General features: G+C 43.1%; 1 protein-coding gene across 2 annotated transcripts in view; it reads left to right on the top strand.

The window, feature by feature from the left end:
• Window positions 1–19,805, top strand: part of celsr2 (cadherin, EGF LAG seven-pass G-type receptor 2) — a 329,991-nt gene that overhangs the window by 227,047 nt on the left and 83,139 nt on the right. For both annotated transcript variants that reach the window (XM_070858973.1, XM_070858972.1), the window contains exons 6-8: window positions 3,480–3,637; window positions 5,974–6,137; window positions 6,782–6,907. In XM_070858973.1, the coding sequence (XP_070715074.1) occupies window positions 3,480–3,637; window positions 5,974–6,137; window positions 6,782–6,907 (448 nt within the window). The remainder of the gene's footprint in view (window positions 1–3,479; window positions 3,638–5,973; window positions 6,138–6,781; window positions 6,908–19,805) is intronic.

Genomic DNA, 19,805 nt, shown 5'->3' with positions numbered 1-19,805 from the left:
TGAACAAATTGCCTCAACCCAAAAAGACCAAGACCGAGAGAGTTATTGGAGCAGTGCCATGCATGGCTGCTCATTCTGTAAGGATGTAAGAAAGCATCAGAATTATGACTGTAAAGCCTTCAGGCAAAACGGAGCATTTATAATGTAAACATTTCAAGACGTCAAATTTCCATCAAAAAAGAAAAAAGAAAAAAGAAAAGGTATTCTTTCAGATTGAGTAATCCTTTCAATTAAAGGGGCAATGTTTTAATGAGAGTGGGAAAATGTTTTTCTTTGGGAAGAGATGCACATTAGGTTCATCACAGTAACATTTATATAATTGTATTGTATGTTTGTAAATAGATTTAATATATGATTTGGCCAACTTATTTTTATAAGAAAGTTACCTTTTAAGAAATAACCCGTAGTTCTGTAAATATATCAGTTTATAAACATTATTGGGAATGCAAAGAAAATGATTGGGTAGATGCTGTGAGAACGTTGAAAGCTACAATGAGCATTCTGTATGTCAAGTACTAACTGACATTTTGTAATAATTAAAGGCACAGTGCTAAACCTGTACTAATAGTCCCAGCTGTCTTGGCAAACACTGTTCACTTGTGTCATTTTCAGCATATTGGACCAACTTAATCTGCACTGGATTAGAAATGCAGGTTCTTTTTTTTGTCCAGAAGGCACACACTCTTTTCCATGCTAAATTCTATTAATGGTGTCAATCAAGCCAGTCTTTTTATGAAAAAAAACATATTTTTTTGGCATCCCCATCCTTGGATTCTCCAGATGAAACAATGTACAAAGAAATAACAAAGGTTATGTCAAGTCCTTGTATGAATCAGGGCTAAACTAATTTGGAATGTTACAGATGCAGGAAGTTCAATATTACCCTGATGTACGTACATGTCATTTGTAGTAAATTAATAGCAAACTGAGATTTTGCACCATACGGTGACCTAGTGGCACAGTGCATTGATATACTTATCCATTGTGGCAAGAGATGGTACGATATGGGCTTGTTGCTATGATTTCCCATGTGGTGAGTTACTCATTTCTGGGCACCAAGGAAAGGGAGGAATTGACAGCAAGTTGAACAATGCCACTGCCTGCCTCCTAGAAATCAGCTGTCGAGCATGATTGGCAAGGGTTTTAAATAGGCAGTCCACCTTCTCAATGGTATGTGGCACATGGGCAAGCTAAGGTGAGCAAGAAAAAAAACCTAACAAATGATGCATGCCACGCCAGACAAAATTCTTTCCCTTTATATATTTTGGGAAAGGTAACATGACATTTTAGCCATGATTTATTGGTGGACAATAAAATCATTGCAATTTATAAGTTTCCGTTGTTGTTCAACATCTAAAGTGGCTTTGAACAGGGCATTTTTAATTTTGTTGAAAGACACGCCGATTTGAAGCAAATTTCACAAATGTTACTTATCTGTTCGTGTAACAAATTGTGAGCTATGTGATTGCCAAAATAAGCATGGTCTCCCACTCTATTTTAAAATTCTCATCCTTGTTTTCAAATCCCTCCATGGCCTCGCCCATCCCTATGCCTGTAACCTTCTCCACCCCTATAATCCTCTGAGATCTCTAAACTCCTCCAATTCTGATTCCTTGCACATTTTCATCACTATGTCCATTGGCAGCCGTGCCAGCAGCTGCCTAGGTCCTAAGCTCTGGAATTCCCTGCCTGAACCTCTCCCCCTCTCTACCTTTCTCTTCTCCTTTAAGATGCTCCTTAACACCTACCTCTCCCTGTCCTAATATCTCCTTACGTGGCTTGGTATCAGATTTCTCTTTTCACACAACGCTCCTGTGAAGTGCCTGAGGACCATTGTTCCCTCTAATTTTTTTTGGTGCGTAGTCTCTTTAAATTTGGAGCTATGGAGTGAGGCATGGCAGGGCAGGTTCTTGGCCAAGGAACAATGGGAAACTCTCATTGGAATTTGCCACGCAATTATTTTTTGTTTTTTATAAAAAAGCACAGAAAATAACGCTACAGATATTGTGCTGGCATTTGATTGGTCCCCGATCCTGGGATCAGACTGGTTGAAGAGGCACTAGATTCTTCCACGTATTTCTGAAATAATCCAATCCTATATTCTTCGACACAAAATCTTATATAGGCTTATAATGGTTTGCGATGTTTTTGTAATGTTTTTGTTTAGAGTTCAGCCATGAACTCATTGAATGGCGGTGCAGGCTCGAAGGGCCGAATGGCCTACTCCTGCACCTATTTTCTGTTTCTATGAGTTTGCTTGTAAAAATGACAACCCTCACGTACTTCCACACATTTTGGAATCTCACAGTACGAATTAAATCAGTGGGGACGTTAAAATGTATGTTGAAAAAACAAAAACTCTTCAATTCTCTGACATTTGGCTGGTTTTCTACACTGAAATAGTTTTCTCTTGTGATCTCACAAATGCATTGACTTGGGCCAAAACATGTTCCATTTGAGATTTTAAACATCCATCTCCATGGAGGGTTATGAGCCAGATTCCATCTCCTGTCTCAAAAGGTGAAGCAGGTGTCTTAGACCGATGTTTAAGGACAGGATTATTCTTTTTATTAATTTTTATTAATTGACAGCATGCATTTGTTGCACTGCATTGTGGGAAGGCACTTCAGTCATAGCAAAAGCTGAATGTGACGTGGCAGAACAAAATGCTCCTTATATTTCTGAGATCTTTCCATGCATACTTTGTAAAACAGAGTTTTATCTGGGGTGATTTAAAAAAAATTAATATAATGAAGTAACCATTAAAAAAATTCTTGAGCTCTATCTATTTTGCGTATTAAAATAGTAGATTTCAGGCCAGCAAATGTTAATTTAGAAACTGTAAATCTGAGCAAATGCTTCTGATTACAGGTACAGGGCATATGCATTTCTATTCTCCACAGACAGATTTTGCTGGAGCAGGGCAGGCATTATTTAGACTTACAATACATGTGCCCCATTAGTTAGACTTACAATACATGTGCCCCATTAGTTAGACTTACAATACATGTGCCCCATTAGTTAGACTTAGAATACATGTGCCCCATTATTTGGACTTACAATACATGTGCCCCATTAGTTAGACTTACAATACATGTGCCCCATTATTTGGACTTACAATACATGTGCCCCATTATTTAGACTTACAATACATGTGCCCCATTATTTAGACTTACAATACATGTGCCCCATTATTTAGACTTACAATACATGTGCCCCATTAGTTAGACTTACAATACATGTGCCCCATTAGTTAGATTTACAATTTTTGCGATGCTAATGGCAGAGCAATACAAATCAGCCAGCAACATGTGAAGTTCGCAATTCACACAGTAGCTCTTCCTCTCCAAATGTTTCTGGCCAATTTGCACATTAATAACGGCGCGCGTGGTTCAGACGCTGTTATTTGTTTTCAGCAAAATCTGGCCCATTATATTCCTGCAATAAATTATAAAATCTGCTTGTTTTTTTTTCTACAGCCTGTTATTGGGAAGTCAGGTGTTCCTCAAGGTCCTTCTGAGCAAAAGGTTGCTGTGGTTACTGTTGATGACTGTGACACTTCTGTTGCTTTGCGCTTTGGCAGTTTAATTGGAAACTATTCCTGTTCAGCTCAAGGATCTCAGTCTGGATCAAAAAAGTAAGTTTTTTTTTAAAATAAAAGAAATGGACTTATGAGAATGCTTTCTTTTGTTATTACAGGCTATGATTATTTTTTAAAAGTTCTACCCTAATGGCTCATTCATCATTCATAGGCAGTCCCTCGAAATCGAGGTGCTTCCACTCTAAAAGTGAGTTCTCGGGTGACTGAACAGTCCAATACGGGAATTACAGCCTCTGTCACAGGTGGGACAGACAGTCGTTGGAGGAAAGGGTGGGTGGGGAGTCTGGTTTGCCGCACGCTCCTTCCACTGCCTGCGCTTGTTTTCTGCATGCTCTCGGCGACGAGACTCGAAGTGCTCAGCGCCCTCCTGGATGCACTTCCTCCACTTAGGGTGGTCTTTGGCCAGGGACTCCCAGGTGTCGGTGGGGATGTTGCACTTTATCAAGGAGGCTTTAAGGGTATCCTTGAAACGTTTCCTCTGCCCACCTGGGGCTCACTTGCCATGTAGGAGTTCCGAGTAGAGAGCACTTGCTTTGGGAGTCTTGTGTCGGGCATGCGGACAATGTGGCCCCCCCAACGGAGCTGGTCGAGTGTGGTCAGTGTTTTGATGCTGCGGAATGGCTCAGTGAGTAGCTGAACTGTGCAGAAAATTCCAGGTTCAGTCAAAAGCTACTTACACTTATATAGCACCTTTAACAAAGAAAACTTTCCGAAAGTCGCCGCAGAGGTGTAAGGAAAATGGGTGCAGAGCCAAAACAGGAAAGATTAAGAGGGATGACTAAAGGTTGGTCTAAGAGGGTCTTAAAGGAGGAGAGGGAGGTGGGGAGGAAGAGGGATTTAGCAAGTGGGTTTTAGGTGTCTCATGACGCAGCTAACAATGGTGAGGCAAAAAAAGAGGGTTGCACAGGAGGCCAGAGGCACAGAAACATGCAGAGGACAAAGACACTGCCTGCTGTAGTTCTAAGCTTGACCAATCAGGAGGTCCAAAGTTTGAGTTAGCTCTGAGGAAGGGAGAATAAAACGAGGAAAAAGACCTGAAGCCTGGAACTTACAATCTGTGTTACTTTGATGCCAATGGTAATCACCATCAGCATTAAAATAATACATAGTGGAAATTTCAGGTTGAGTCTTCACAGCTAAACATTACCAGCGTGCTGCAGACTACCCTTCAGCAATGCAGCGGGATAGCCACTATTTTACTACAGTATGGAAATTGTCAGTTGTATGGTTACATGTCTTTTGGCATCCACCAGATGAAATAATCAGTAAATATGACTACCTAACAATTGTGTTTTTAATTCTATATTTACCACAAAGTAAGTGATATATCCTCCAGCCACATTGCTTCAGACTCATTGCATCATTCATAATTCCCTTCCACAGACAACTGCATTTCAATCACAATTGAATTAGATTTATTTCTAATCTCAACATGTTCTACTAAATTAACCCACCCACATGTATCTCTGGGATAGGTATTTGGAGAATGTGTTTGCTTTGGCCATGTTCTGTTGGAGGCCACACCTCGTATAATTACCTTTTTCTCTTAGTGCAACTGTAATGAAGAAATCTATTTCGAAGAGAATGCACTAATCTGGCAAATATACCTATTGCCTGTTTGATTTTTTTTTGGTCCTATTCTCTCCTGTCCTTCCCAAAGATGGGGCACTTTGCTGGCTAAGCTTCTACATCAGTCGAGTGTGTGTGTTGGCTGTGATGGTCAGCTGGCAGTTTGATTGGAGAGAATTACAGCCAAACCCACTCGCTGATAGCCACACATCCACACTCTCCAACAGGGGTCATTGAGCCCGGTCTAGTTATCCATCGCAATTTTCACTCGATAAAACTATGCATGCGATGTCAAGAGTACATAATGTTTCCTTTGTTAATTGCATTTCATCTGCTTCATGCATAAAATCTGATAATGTTGCTTTATTTTTATTCATGTATCTTGAATGTTGATGTAAGAACAACATTTTGGGAACTCTTCCCCCAAATTCCATAATGGTGATTAATGGAGGTTCCACTGTAATGCATTTTGATGGTATATGCTGCTGCTTTACATTTGCAGTTTGCTTCTGACATTGAATGTGTTCCCTTTGTTAACATGAGAACATAAATGGTGTGTAACACAAGCAACAGGTTTTCTTCCTGAAATTTGGAAAGAAAATGTTCATTAACTCAAAATTTCAAAAGTGCAGCACGATCCATTTGTTCAAGTTTATCTGTGATTGCCCATGCTTTGTTATGCATCTATGGCATTGCCCACATGTGATAATGTGTGAGTGATAAAACTCCAACGATAGATGAAGGATCGTATGTCAGGAGAAGTAAAGTAAAGACCTGCTACCTTCTCTGGTTTTGTTTCTCAGGTCCCTGGATTTGACAGGTCCTTTACTTCTTGGTGGAGTTCCCAACCTGCCTGAAGACTTTCCTCTTCAGAATAATGAATTTATGGGATGTATGAAAAATTTGTTTATCGATAACCAGCAAATTGATATGGCTGATTTCATAGCAAATAATGGCACAGTATCGGGTAAGTTAGAGAAACCAATATGGTGTGACACATTGGTGTCCCCAATGCACTGCTCCATGTACTGACTTTACCATGAGGGCACCGGAGGACAAGCACTTCCCCACAGTCAGACAAGAAAAATATAAGGGGGAGGTGTATCTCTGTTGTAAACCCAGGAATAACATTGGCAGAGCCCAGGACCAGAGTTCTTTCTCTGCTCCCGCATGACTGGGAAAAATCTAAAAGAGCGAAAAAAGTATATTTAAAGGAAAAAATAATGATAAAAGAAGAAAGACTTAGATTTATATAGCGCCTTTCACGACCACCGGATATCTCAAAGCGCTTTACAGCTAATGAAGTGCTTTTGGAGTGTGTTCACTGTCGTAATGTAGGACATGTCTTAAATATATGAAATGTTTTAAATATCTTTAATATCTTCAGTGTTAAGACAATTCCAGTTATTTTAGTGGTTTACTTATAAAACATAAATTGTCCTGGGAAAGGTGAAATGATCTGCTTTCATTTTTGGAATGAAAATGATTATCATTAGTCCTATCTTTGAAGAACTAGATTAATTCTCACTCCTGAAGTGATGGGCCGGTGACTCTGTGTTATACAATATGTGTGTCATTAAAATGAGATGCAAGTCATTTTTCTTTCTGTAGGGTGCTCTGCAAAGTGGAATTTCTGTGATTCAAACACATGCAAGAATGGAGGGACTTGTGTGAACCGATGGGAGACCTTCAGTTGTGAGTGTCCCCTGGGCTTTGGAGGCAAGAACTGTGAGCAAGGTATGGATACAGATATGCAACCTTATCAGTACATTTATCAAAATTGTTATTTCAGTTAAAAAGTTACCTGAGTTCTTTATTTGTTGGCAGTTTCCCCATTAAACAGCCTCTCTCCAAACGTATGCGTTTGGTCTTGCTCCTGACTGATCAGAGTCTGTCTTCTCGCTCTTGAACATCCAAGCCAAAATTTATTACCAGGCTCGCAACACCATCTATTATTGTGTTCAGTTGGGCAGAAATGAGGGAATGGCAGGTTTAATGTATGCTCAGGTTTGTAGAGCTGTTGCATTGTGAGTGGCTTAGCCAGTCACATGATGTTCACAAGACTCAATAAAACCCCAATCAGTTGAGTCTAGGTCATCCACGATGAGGTATGCAGTTGTGAGCCTAGTGGATGAACTGGTAATGTGTAGTGTGATTGTTAAACCTTTGTTAATAAACCAACTAGTTCTTAATAGCAATGTGTTGCTATGAATTCTTAAGCAAAGAACCCATGAAGCAAATACATTACAGGAGGAGAACTGAATCAATCAGTTGAGATATGGCAATGGGAGTAATGGAGACTGTTAAAGCTAGTTTGTGAGAAAAAGAAGGCAATCTGTTTTTGGCCATATCCAAAAGGAATATGTCAAAAAGCATTGAACATACATGATATGATTGAACTGATTGTGTTAAGGTTCTCAGTCATGAATGAGCTACAAACATTCTCAACTTCCATTTTATAATGTGTTGTAAATGTAGTATATATGGATTATCTAAAGGAGTTTAAGGTGCTGCTTTGTTCATAAAATTAAGGCACATGATATTAAAGGGAATGTGGAAGCAAGTTGGTTTAAGGACAGAAAACAGAGCGAAGTGGTTAATAGATATTTTTCAGACTGGAGGAATGTAAGAACTGGGACTTCACAGTGGTCAATATATCTTTCCTAAGGTTCAGTGCACAAAGCTGAACGCAGTACTCCAGATGGGTGTGAAGCAACTTGAAGCATCAATTCCTTACTTTTGAATTCCAACCCATTGAGATAAAGGCCAACAATCCATTAGGTAACATGGGCCAAGTGGCCTCCTTGTGTTTTGTACAGTTCATTGATTCTATATAAGAATTGCATCACACGATGTATGTTTTTGTAAAATACAAAATGTTTATTTCCCAAGGGTAATGCTTTAATGAGTGTAGACTGTAGTTGATTGCTCTCAATGGAAATAATACCTTTGCCGACAAGGCATGTTTCTGACTTCTGTTTGTTTGTTTACTTGTTTAGTATTAATGAAGATTAAGGTTCAAAGTTGTGTGATTCACATGAAATGTATTTGAATTCCTCTTAAACCTCTGACTACCAGCTGCCCTTGAACAAGTGCGCTTCTGGTTTATTCAGCAGGGCGAGAGTTAACGGGCGAGGAATTAAAAGTCTTGTAATCCATAACATAACGACAGGCATCCGAGAGTTCTAAAAGTTCACAAAAATATATTCATGTGCGTGCAGCACAGCAGATGGGCGCATAGTGAATAATGCTAAGCAGCACTCTAAAACCCTGGATCCAGTTACAGTGCACCTGCCTCTTGCGTGATGGAGTCTGTCTTACTTTGAAAACAACCTTTCAAAAGAAAGAAAAATAAAACCTTGTTTTTTCATGAGAATATGTTCAGAATGAGTCTCTGGATTGCTTTAGCACATACTTTTTATTTCAGATGATAAGTCATAACCACGGTACATTGGGCCCAATTTTCCCCATGACTTGCTCCAATTTTTTTGGAGTAAGTTGTTTTTTCGGGCGTAAGTTAAAAAATGCCATTTTCCCCAACAAAATTTGCTCCAGAGTAAGTCACTTAGGTTAGATTTTTTTTACTTAAGTTTTTTTTTCCAAAAGGGGGCGTTCCCAGACTCTTACTCCACTTTTGGCCATTTATGCCATTTTGGCCAACTAAAAGTTATTCCAAATCCACTTAGGTCAGTGTATGTGGCCAGTTCTGAAAAATGTTGCGGGCAGTTAACAAATTGGCGCAGGTAGGACCTGCACCAAGCACCAAGCAGCAAACATTCAATATAAAAGTTCAAATAACTACATAAAAATAGGGTAAATAATTGAACAACAATTAAAAAATTGTATTAAATCCTACCTTTAGTTGAAATCGGCCAACGAAGGCAGCGGGCCGCGTCGGGAGCGGAGGAGGGAGAGGAAAGGCTGGGCTTGGCGGCATCGGGAATGGGGAGGGAGAGGAAAGGCTACAAAGTGCTTCACAATCTGCTGCTCGAAATAAAAGTCCTCCAGGTTGAGCGGGAAGATGATCTCACACACTGGGCAATTTTGGCTGTCAAATGCTCTCCTCTCCGGTGTCCTGTGAATTCTCTTTGCCATCCTGGCTCTGCACCAAGGCAATGCTCCGTCGAGCTCGTGCCGGCTCTCTGCAAGAGCACTTCAACTAGTCCCGCTCCCCTGCCCTTGTCAAAAGGGCCACAGCCCATCTGCTACTGAAACTCACATGTCCCTTCATCACCTCCAGACTCCATTACTCCAATGCGATCCTTCGATATCGGAGTGTGCGGCATGCCACTCGGCCCGGGATAGGGACGGTGTGCTTCGGCCCCTCCCACACAGCGTCGGGCTGCGGTGAGCTACTGCGCATGCGCGCACACTCTAGCGCGCATGTGCAGAGGTGCCGGCAGTGGTTGCTTTACAGGACTGTAGCTCCGCTCTCCCACCCCACGAGAAACGCCACGCTAGGATCTGGGACACACAGCAGAGCGGCCAGAATGGGAGCACATTTTTTCGGCGCCGTTTCCAGCGCACAAAGTCGGCGCATTTACGGTAAGTGCACTGAAAAAACTGCTTGGGGAAAATCTAGCCCATTATTACCAATGAAGACCTTAGTTTCACCACTGCAGGCTTTGCACCCTTATAAATGACATCGTTGTAATATTTTCTATAAAGCTGAATAATACATTGATAATCTTTATATAGACATTTTCAGTGCTGAGCATTCCACCTACTGGTTCAGAATTTTTTGAAAATAAAAGTGAAAACAATTTGGAAATAGTAGACTAGCTTAATGCATGATGTTCCTGAGCGTAAATGCAGAGCATTTTAATTGCAATATTTTACTATGGTGCAGTTCAATCTCAGGAAGTTATTTGTCTTTTGCTGAGTTCGCTGATCTTGATTGCAGAGCAGAGATGAGGCGCCTCAGTGGCCCAGGTTAAGGAAACGTTCCTGATGTCTACCTATCTACTGGGCCTTCCTGGAAAGTGTGGCAAGTTTAGGCATCGGGTGACAAGATTGGACTTGATTGTGATGCTTGACATGATTGAATAACCTGCTAATTCTCACTGTATATATTAAAAAAAAGGGCAGGGTACCAAAGTATAATTCTAACCCAGTGTGAGCCTGTTCCTTCAGAAGGGAAGGAGAGAAAATAAAGAGATAAACCTTCACGGACAATAATGAATACCTAAGAGTGATTTCAAAGCAGTAATCTAATAAACCATGAAACCAAATCATGATCATTTTTATAACTGCCGTCAAACCTTAAAATGAAATTACAGCCTTGAAATATATGGATGTATTATTTATAGTGTAAATTATTTAGCTTCTATTACTGTAGATGGTGTGATCTGTGTCCCTGGTGTATGACAACGTGAAAGATGAACGTTGCTGTCTGTTCACCAGTGAAGGTACTAGGTTTTGTTACTAAGGCGGTCCTGGACAAGTTTAAAGGGCTCAAAATGAATAAATCCCTTATGACAGACAGTACGGCCTATAAATTAGGCAGTAAAGCACCTGTTTTTTGGGTGCTATCTGGCCTACTAGGTCCCAAATATGGAGGGCAGGTGCGCATGGATATTTCTGTCCAGAAGTGTGCCACCCGCCATATTGGGAAAGGAAATTAAATAGATGTCCAAATGCAGATAAGGGGCCTAACACCTGTTTGAGGACCTCACTGCAAAGATTGGTTTGCCCTGAGGCAGGCTGCCTTCAGTAAAACCAGACTTGCGCCAACTACTACCTACAAGGTAAGTTTTGGAATATATTTACCTGAATGTGGATCCGGGAGGAGCAAGAGTGCTCCTAACCAATCTTCCCTTTCATTTTTTTTTGGGGGGGGATCTTGCAGCTCCTTTAAGGGACTTCGCGGCCCATTCAAAAATCCGCGCATGCGCAGTTTTTACATTTAAAAGCCGGTGAGCTGGCTGCGCGAGAGCTCCTGACACGGCCGTGCAGCTTAAAGGGAACATTGCTCCTAACCCCAACATTTAAAGAACACAGGACTTTTCCATTCCCCCCCCACCCCCCCCCCCTCCCCATCAATAGGCAATGGTCCCCTCTGGCATCTAATCCACTCTGGCTTCTAATCCCCCCCATAGCCCCCAATTCTCCCACACCCCCGGGCTACGATCTCCCTCTCTGGCCTCCTCGCATAAGTACGAGGCCACCGTGCAGAAGCTTTATAGCGTTGCGGTTATGTTGCACCTGAAGTATAGTGTTCATTCTGATCATTGAGGCACAATGGAAAAGTCCAAGTCAGAAACAGTGCAGAAAGGCCGTGATTGTTGGAAGACTGAGTTATGATGAAAGTTTAGAAAAACTCTTCAGCCTTGAAAGGAAGAAGATGCAAGGGGAACTTCCGGAGATGTATAAAATACTAAGTGAAATAGAAAAGCTCATTCCAGAACAAAATTTCAAATTAAACTACAACTGCAGATCAAGGGTTTAGAATTTTCCTAGCCTAACGCACGCTAAAAGAACTTTAGGTATGGCGTTTTCAAAATATCGCAAAAAAGCGGCTTGCCAATGTGCAACGCGGAAAAAAAACCGCATCACCTAAGTTTGCCTATTCGGCGAACCCGTTTTGGGATGGGGAAAAAAACGCACAAGAAAAGCGGGCGTTACAGCCTCAGAAACATCGGTAAGTAGGAAGACCTGCAGAAAAGGTAAGTTCAAGTTTTTATTTTTAAATTCTTTTGCAGCGATTATTTAGTTAAGGGTCTTGTAAATGTTTTGTGATTTTTGATTTTTTGTTTTTTGCAATTTGTTTTTTGTGTTTTCTCCCCTCCAAGGGTCTGTATTTTTGGCGTTGATAGGCCTCGGGCTAAAGTTAGCAAGATCATGGTTTTTAACACGAATCGTCGTGCAACGCCATTTTTTAACAACAGGTGTATTTTGTGGCCAAATTTACCCCTTAAAAAAATGGCGCAATTTTTATTCTTATTTATTCACTAAAATGACATTATTTATCAAATAACGACAGGCTGGGGATTTTCTAGCCCCTTTGGTGATGAAAGCTTGGTCAAAGAGGTAGGTTTTAAGAAGCATCTTGAAGGCGGAAAGAGAGGTAGAGAGACGGAGAGGTTTAGGCAGGGAGTTCCAGAGCTTGGGGCCTAGGCAACAGAAGGCACAACCACAAATGGTTGAGCAATTATAATCAGGGATGCTCAAGAAGGCAGAATTAAAGGAGTGCAGTACACAGTACATTATGTTAATGGTTGCAACAGGCAGGAATGGTCAAATGCTAAGTGGCCACAGAATGTTTTTATGGTACTTCAGAGTGAATGTATTCCTACTGTTTCTGGTTTTCTGACTGAACCGTTTAATCAAAAAACGTTTACAGCCCAAAATCCTCTTGAACTTGCCTTTTGCCACAGTTTCGATCCCTTAAGTGCCCTAATTTCTACTTATGCGGCTTGGTGTCAATTTTTTTAATCTCATAATACTTCTGTGAACGTTACACTACACTAAAGGCGCTATATAAATACAAGTTGTAGTTGTTGTTGTGTATGACTAATTTGAACAGCCACAAACTAAAAGCTATTGCTCATGCAGCAGAGAAGTATAGAAAGTCAGCATTCGGAAGCCGAGAATTCAGGCCGGAAAGATGGGATGTGGAAGAGAGCAAGGGAAATAAAGGCCGAGAGGGGCACAGGAAGAATTGAATGATGCTATGTAGTGGATCATTGCAGCTATTTGGGCACAGCTCCAGCTCTGATGAATAGGATAACAGTTTATTCTCTCTTATAGTCACTAAGAGGCCAAAATTAAGCTTGTTTAAGTGATTTCAATCCTGTTCCTCATAATTATTCACAAAATCTGCACGACATGAAACTCTTTTGCCAATCTCTTTTTGCAAGCATGAAACCGAGATGCTGGTGAGTGAAAATATCAAACTGCTAGTGATTTTCTGAGACGAAGGATGAAACACATTTAGTCGAGGTAATGGAGGGGAGGCTAATAGAATAATGGAGGAAGCATTTGGCATTTGATGCACCTGATTTTAGAGTGCTTTTTGCTGTCTAAGTGCTGAGAACAATGATATGTTTAATTTCTCCGGTACTATCATTTTGATGTGCTAATAATGCCAGCAGCAGTGGATTGGGGATGATACCTACCACACATGACAATAGCTGGCTGCTGTATTTTTTTGATGATATATAGTAGAAATTTGCTCAGCAGTGTTTGAGCCGGTTCTGAAATTGGTCGCGATGCAGCCACAGCAAATTGGGGGCAGTGTTAAACCCAATTCGGGGATTATTCTCGTACATACACAGATTCAGTTGTATGCTAAGTGCATTCAGTACAAGGTCAGGTTTTCCTATTAAGGCTCTGATCTTTCCCATTAGTAAGGCATTGGAGCCCCAGATCAGCATCTAAAAACATTAAAAAGGAGCAAATAGAGAAAGAAACAACCTGCATTCATCTAATGCCTTTCAAGGCATTGCAAAGTGCTTGACAGCCAATGAATTACAGCTAATGAGGGCAAAGAAAAAAAAAATCCATCTTTTTTGAGTCATGCTTGCGGCTATTCAGTACCTCACCTAAGTTGACCACCCATCAAGTTTAAGCCTAGATGGTGAATCTGAGCAGCTTATTTTACCTTGGGAAATATCACAACCAAGTTTAATCCTCTCATTAACTGATGTCTATGTACTTATACTTTTAGCTAACTTTTTTCTTCTTCACCAAGGTGGTGAGGCTAATTTTAGCTCCCCACGGCCACCCAGACTGACTCAAATCAAACTTTGCTCTTATATGTATGGTTCTGCGCCATATCGAGTGGTGCATTTATCCACGGATCCGTTGGGGAGGGCGGTTATGTTTAACGCCAGAGAGCTTGGCAGTGCAGCATTAATTATAAGGAAATGTATTGTTGAGCCAAAATACAATGATAAAACTCCAGAATCAATCAGCTATCACTCGTTACAGGCTGAGATGGAGCTGTGTTCATTTGTGCTGGGTTTTCCCAATTCACTTTTGCAACAACTGGAGAAAGGAAAAATGTTCTGACATTTAATGTTTCCTTCTCAGCAGCTGCTTCCGTTCCATTCTAATTTTGCAAAGCTGTTGGGTCTGATCCCACAGGCTGACCTGTTGTATGCTCGGGTCAAATGATTTGCCATTAATTGTGAAACAATAGCAGGCACTATGGAGATTCCCTGGAGACGGCCCCATGTATGAGGAGTTAATGATTTACATCTGTGTTTGGGTTTTGTGCATTGGTAGCGAGAAGCTTAGCTGTCTGATTTCCTTCGCTGCAGCTGTTGCATTTGGGCGTGATGCTGCTGGTAGAGAGGACAGTGTAGAATTAGGAACAGCTTATGCACTAGGAGCACTTTCGTCCTTTAGACAAAAGGGCAGCCAGGTTAAAAAAATGTACCCGTGCCACTTATCCTGTGAGAAACGTCAAAGCAGTTGAAGTGTTGGTGCTTACTGTCAAATCAATCTGAAATGAGGCAGTAAATAAGAGAAAAACCATCTATATGAACAGTGATGCTGAAAAATCGTATTAAGTGGTCACAGTAAGGGTTCATATCTGATAGTTGCAGCTCACCCCTGAAACCTGTGTTGTGAAGAATTGGCTAAGGGAGAAAATAAGGCTCCCTTAATGATTTGGCAAGTTAATTCAGCAAGTAATTGAGCCACACAAACCAAAGAGAGCCCAGCTTTGATCCTAGCCTGCGCTGAGTTAGCTAAAGTAAAGAGCGTGCAGCAAACCTGTCCCACCCACCCCCTTCCCTCAACTACTAACTGTCCCACCTGTGACAGAGTCTGTGGCTCTCGTATTGGACTGTTCAGCTACCGAAGAACTCACCGGGGGTGGAAGCAAGTCTTCCTCGATTCTGAGGGACTGCCTATGATGATGATGATGATGATGATGATGATGCTGGAGAAAGAGGGGGAGCAGCAGTTGGGACACAGGGTTGTGCTCAGAATGTAGCTATTCTGCGTAACATCTGGGAAGCATCAGTGGAATTAAAAGTGTGGGTGATTTTTGTCAAACTAATCCGAAATGATTGCACGAGATATCTATACTAATTATAGATCAGGATTCCAGATCATTATTCAGAGTCTTCAACTTGGCATTGTCATACATCTGATTTTTGACTGATTTTTCTTTGAAATCTAGCTTTGATGTCTGTTACCTAGTTTTCACCTGTTACTTGTCTAGAGTATTGGACGGCCAAGCATTCTTCCACTCCTCTTGGAATTGATGCCTTGAACGCAGAATTTTCTCTGGTGTAGTTCGTGCCATGTCGATCAATGGAGTCGATTTTAACCCTGCCCGCCCGGTAGAAATAGGGCGGGTGGGCAGTTAAAACCAAGCGCACGAGTCGCTCGTTCAGAACTCGCTGATCAAGGGGTGAGAATCACTTCCTACACTGCAGTACCTCACCCCTCTGGTGGGCCAACTTAGACAGTAATTGGTAATGCCCATGGAGATAAAATTGTCCTGTTTTACCAGCTAGGAAGAATGTCTATGAGTCTGTGAAGAAATTATTTTAAATCGTTAACTACAGAAATCTTATTGTTCAAAATATGAAACAAGACTTTGATTCTTAAATTAAAATACATTACAATTAGTTTTCCTTTTTTTTAATTCTTTGTTTTCTTGCCCTATACAGGCAGTTGTATACTACAAAATCAGTATGCAAATTTACATTGGTTTAAAAGGGAAATTAATTTGCGCACTCAGGATTATAAAGCCATAGACAGCCATGAAGGATAGGGTTAAGTTGAGCTAGCATCAATCCCATTTGGATATGGGCAAACATATGGAACTTTCTGAATGGGCCATGCATTAGGGAATGGCTCACAATAAAACACGGATAACAGAGCATTAGACAGAAATAGCTATATTCAAACTGTATGGTGCCAGATACCACAGTGTGAAAGATTGATTAAATCTGCATGGTTTGCATATATTCTGGGAAAGTTGAGAAGCATTGTCTTCTATTTTGATGAAGGAAAACTTACAAAACCAGTACATAAATTCTAGCATGAGACAGAAGCATAGACCCACAAACATAGACCCTCGTTGAGGTAGGTATGCCACATGTCTCTTGGTGTACCAGCCTCGATTGAAAGACTAGGTCCCAACCGAGGTTCAGTAGTGGTGGGATCTCTCTGCTTAGGGAATCTCTGCCCCGGCGTGTCATTTGCATTGTATGAGAAAAATGGAAGTTCCGCACCTTACACCAACATGGAGACTGTCAGAAACAATGGAGACCTAATGGGGCCAAGTTTCGGCCTGAGTTGCTCCTGTTTTTTTGGAGCAACTGGTTTAGAATGGAGTATCTTAGAAATTGCAATTCTCGGCATTTCGTCTGCTCCAGTTCTAGTCAGTTTGGAACAGATTTTTTTTTCAAAAGGGGGCATGTCTGGCCACTTACGTCCGTTTTGAAAGTTTCGTCAGTGAAAACATACTCCAAACTACCTTAGAATGGAGTTAGTGTAGATTTTTGTACGCTCAGAAAAACCTTGTCTACACTTAGAAAATCAGGCATAGGTTACAAATCAGGCGTAGGGAATGGGGGGAGGGGGGGTTTTAAAGGGAAGTTTACAAACATTAAACACTTCAGTTTTACAAATAAAGAGCCATCATCAATAATAAATGATAAATACATCAATAAATCAACCAATAAATCAATCAAAAAAAAATTAATAAAAAATAAATAAAACATTTTCTACTTACCGACTGCAGCACCGGGAGTCCTCCAAAAGTGTGCTGGAATGGCCCCCCCAGTGTGTCTCTGTCAGTGTCTCTCTCTGTCTGTCTGTGTGTGTGTCTCTCACTCACTCTCTGTCAGTGTCTGGGTTTCTGACAGCGAGGGGAGAAGGGGGGAGGGGAGGGGGAGGAGGGAGGTAGAGGGGGGGTGGGGGTTGGGGGATAGGGAGGGAGGAGGAGGAGAAGGGGGGAGGGAGGAGAAGGGGAATGGAGGGGAAGGAGAGAGGAGGGAAGGAGGAAAGGAGAGGAGAGGAGGAGGCTGAACGGCCGGGCCCAAGACTTCGGGCTGGATTTACAGGTAGGTGGCGTTGGGTCTTGGGTCCCGGGTCCGGTGGGGGGGGGGGGGGGGGGAAAGAGAGTCCCGGAGGTCGGGGAGGTGGGGGGAGAAGAGAGAGGGTCGGGGAGTGGGGGGGGGAAGAGAGAGAGGCGCGGAGGTCGGGGAGGGGGGGGGAAGAGAGAGAGTTGCGGAGGTCAGGGGGGGAAGAGAGTCGCGGAGGTCGGGGGGGGAAGAGAGTCACGGAGGTCGGGGGGGGGTTGGGGAGAGAGAGTCGCGGAGGTCGGGCGGGGGGGTGTGAGAGAGCCGCAGAGGTCGGGGGGAGTGGGGAGAGTGAGTCGCGGAGGTCGGGGGGGGGAAGAGAGTCGCAGAGGTCGGGGGGGTGAGAGAGTCGCAGAGGTCGGGGGGGAAGAGAGAGTCACAGAGATCGGGGGGGGTGAGAGAGTCGCAGAGGTCGGGAGGGGGGAGAGAGTCGCAGAGGTCGGTGGGGGTGGAGAGAGTCGGGAGGTGGGGGGGAAAAGTCGCAGAGGTCGGGTCGCTGGCAGGGGAGTTGGGGGAGTGGAGGTCGGGTCGCTGGGGTGGGGAGAGCAGGGGTCGGGTCCAGTCCGGGGAGCGGGAGTCAAGTAGGGTCCGATCCGGTCGGGTGGGAGGTGAGCCTTATCCACGCAGCCCCAGTGAGGCCATTCGGCCAGGGCTAGGGGCTGCGTGCTTCGGGCCCCTCCCACAGTTTTGGGCGCCTGGAGCTACTGCACATGCGCGCCCACTGTAGCGTGCATGTGCAGAGGTCCCGGCACTGTTTTCAGCGCAGGGATCTGGCTCCTCCCCACCACAGCTCATGCTGCGCCGCGCCCAGCTCCAGAGGACCTGCAAGGAGTCGGAGAAAAGATGAGTTTTTTTTTAGGCGCACTTTGTGGCGCGAAAAACGGGTGTCCAGGTGGCGCAGCCCGAAACTTGGGCCCAATGTAACTGGGTCTCCCTCATTTCCTTGCTGGTTTCACCAGGGGTTTATATATATCAATCTATATAAACGTGCAAAAAAACATTTAAAATACACCCAACCATGCTAATAACATTTAACAATTCATATGACGAATCCCAAGGTTGGTTAAGTGCTAAATAAAATAATCTGCTCCCAGTTGTATACTTTATACAACCTTGTATCATAACGATATACAAAAGTATCTGTTCGATTTCTCTCTCTCACTTGTTGCCTGTGTTTTAAGCTTTAAAACTGTAAGTTGGAGATAGATGGAGAAACTTGTGTAGAAATGAAATGCTGCTCCAAGTGATTTCATGCATAAGGATCCTGTCTGTTGTCCATTGTCCCTACCCGTGATGTCTCTGGAATCGAATTTTATGATGGTTCTGAAGAGAAATTCTACATAAGTTATTTATTTTCAGACGGCCTCCAACCATCAGTTTCAAACCCTGTACTGTGGGACTAAATGAGTAACGGGCAATGCTGGGGTGCGATCGGCAGCGCTACGCGGATGTTCCGTGTAGTGCTGACGCTGTTCAATGCCCCTCCCCTTTGCTTAAAGGGGAGGGCCGCTGCTCACTCTGCCAGGCCTCCACTGGACCACCAGGGCGGCATGGCACCCAAAACAGAGTGCTGGGCTGCACGATGGCGGCCCAGACCACGCAAGGGAGGCAGGATTCGGGACCAACCGGTGAGTCAACCAAACCGGCAAGTTGGCGGCGCGGGGCGCTCCCCACCTTTAACTTCTGCCCCCGCGAGCGGAGGTTGACTCCATTCGCGACCCGCGAGGCTGGAATGAAGGGGGTGCCGCGCATGGTTGATGACATCATCACCGGCTGTGCAGCGGCCCGGGGCGCAACGAATGTGGTGCGGAGATACCGTGGCAGGGCCTCCGCTAACTCTCGCGCAATTTTGCAGGAGCCGATAGTGCCCCCCCCCCCCCACCTCGTTGTGCCCCGTTTGTACACCCCCCCCCCCCCCCCCCCCCCCCGGAGGTGCTAACGGGCGTCGCAAAACAGGGCAATTTCGACCCCGCCGTATCTCTTGCATCTTTTTCACTGAATCCAACATCACATCAAACATCAATTTGTCAAATTGAAAGGGTAGCGTCATGCAATTAGACTGCTCTATTTGTTCCCCAATGAGGGTATTTGAAATGTAAAGCTAACTTAATAAATGTTTATTGTGGTGACAAAAGGAAATCTTTCTTAATATATAAAGCAAAGTGACATTCATTTGGACAATCCAATTTAGGGGTTACCCTCACTTGAAAGCCCAAGGCCCGATTGAGTTTTTTTCTGGCAGCTGATTGAATTCTGCGTGGGAGAGTTTCTTGTATTGAGGTCAAAGGTGAATGGGTGTTTGAATTATTCTTTTTTGTTTCAACTTTGGAGCTCAAAAGGTTACATTTGTAAACTCCAAAGGCAAAATGATGCAGTCCACAACATAAGCATCCCTGGAATCTGAGCAACACAGATCCAACTTCCACCATATTGCTAGAGGGTAAAGGTGCAGACTGTCCTATAAATTGTAAGGGACTATATGAAGAAACTCCTTCACCGCCAGTGGTTGAATTTCTTTCCTGACTTTTCCTCTTCCACTCCTTACCCCCCCACACACCTATAGAAACAAACCCATCTGCATTAACACA

Source organism: Pristiophorus japonicus, chromosome 17, assembly GCF_044704955.1.
Source record: "Pristiophorus japonicus isolate sPriJap1 chromosome 17, sPriJap1.hap1, whole genome shotgun sequence".
In the NCBI taxonomy this organism is placed as follows: Eukaryota; Metazoa; Chordata; class Chondrichthyes; family Pristiophoridae; genus Pristiophorus; species Pristiophorus japonicus.
This window is presented reverse-complemented; position numbering and strand designations above follow the sequence as displayed.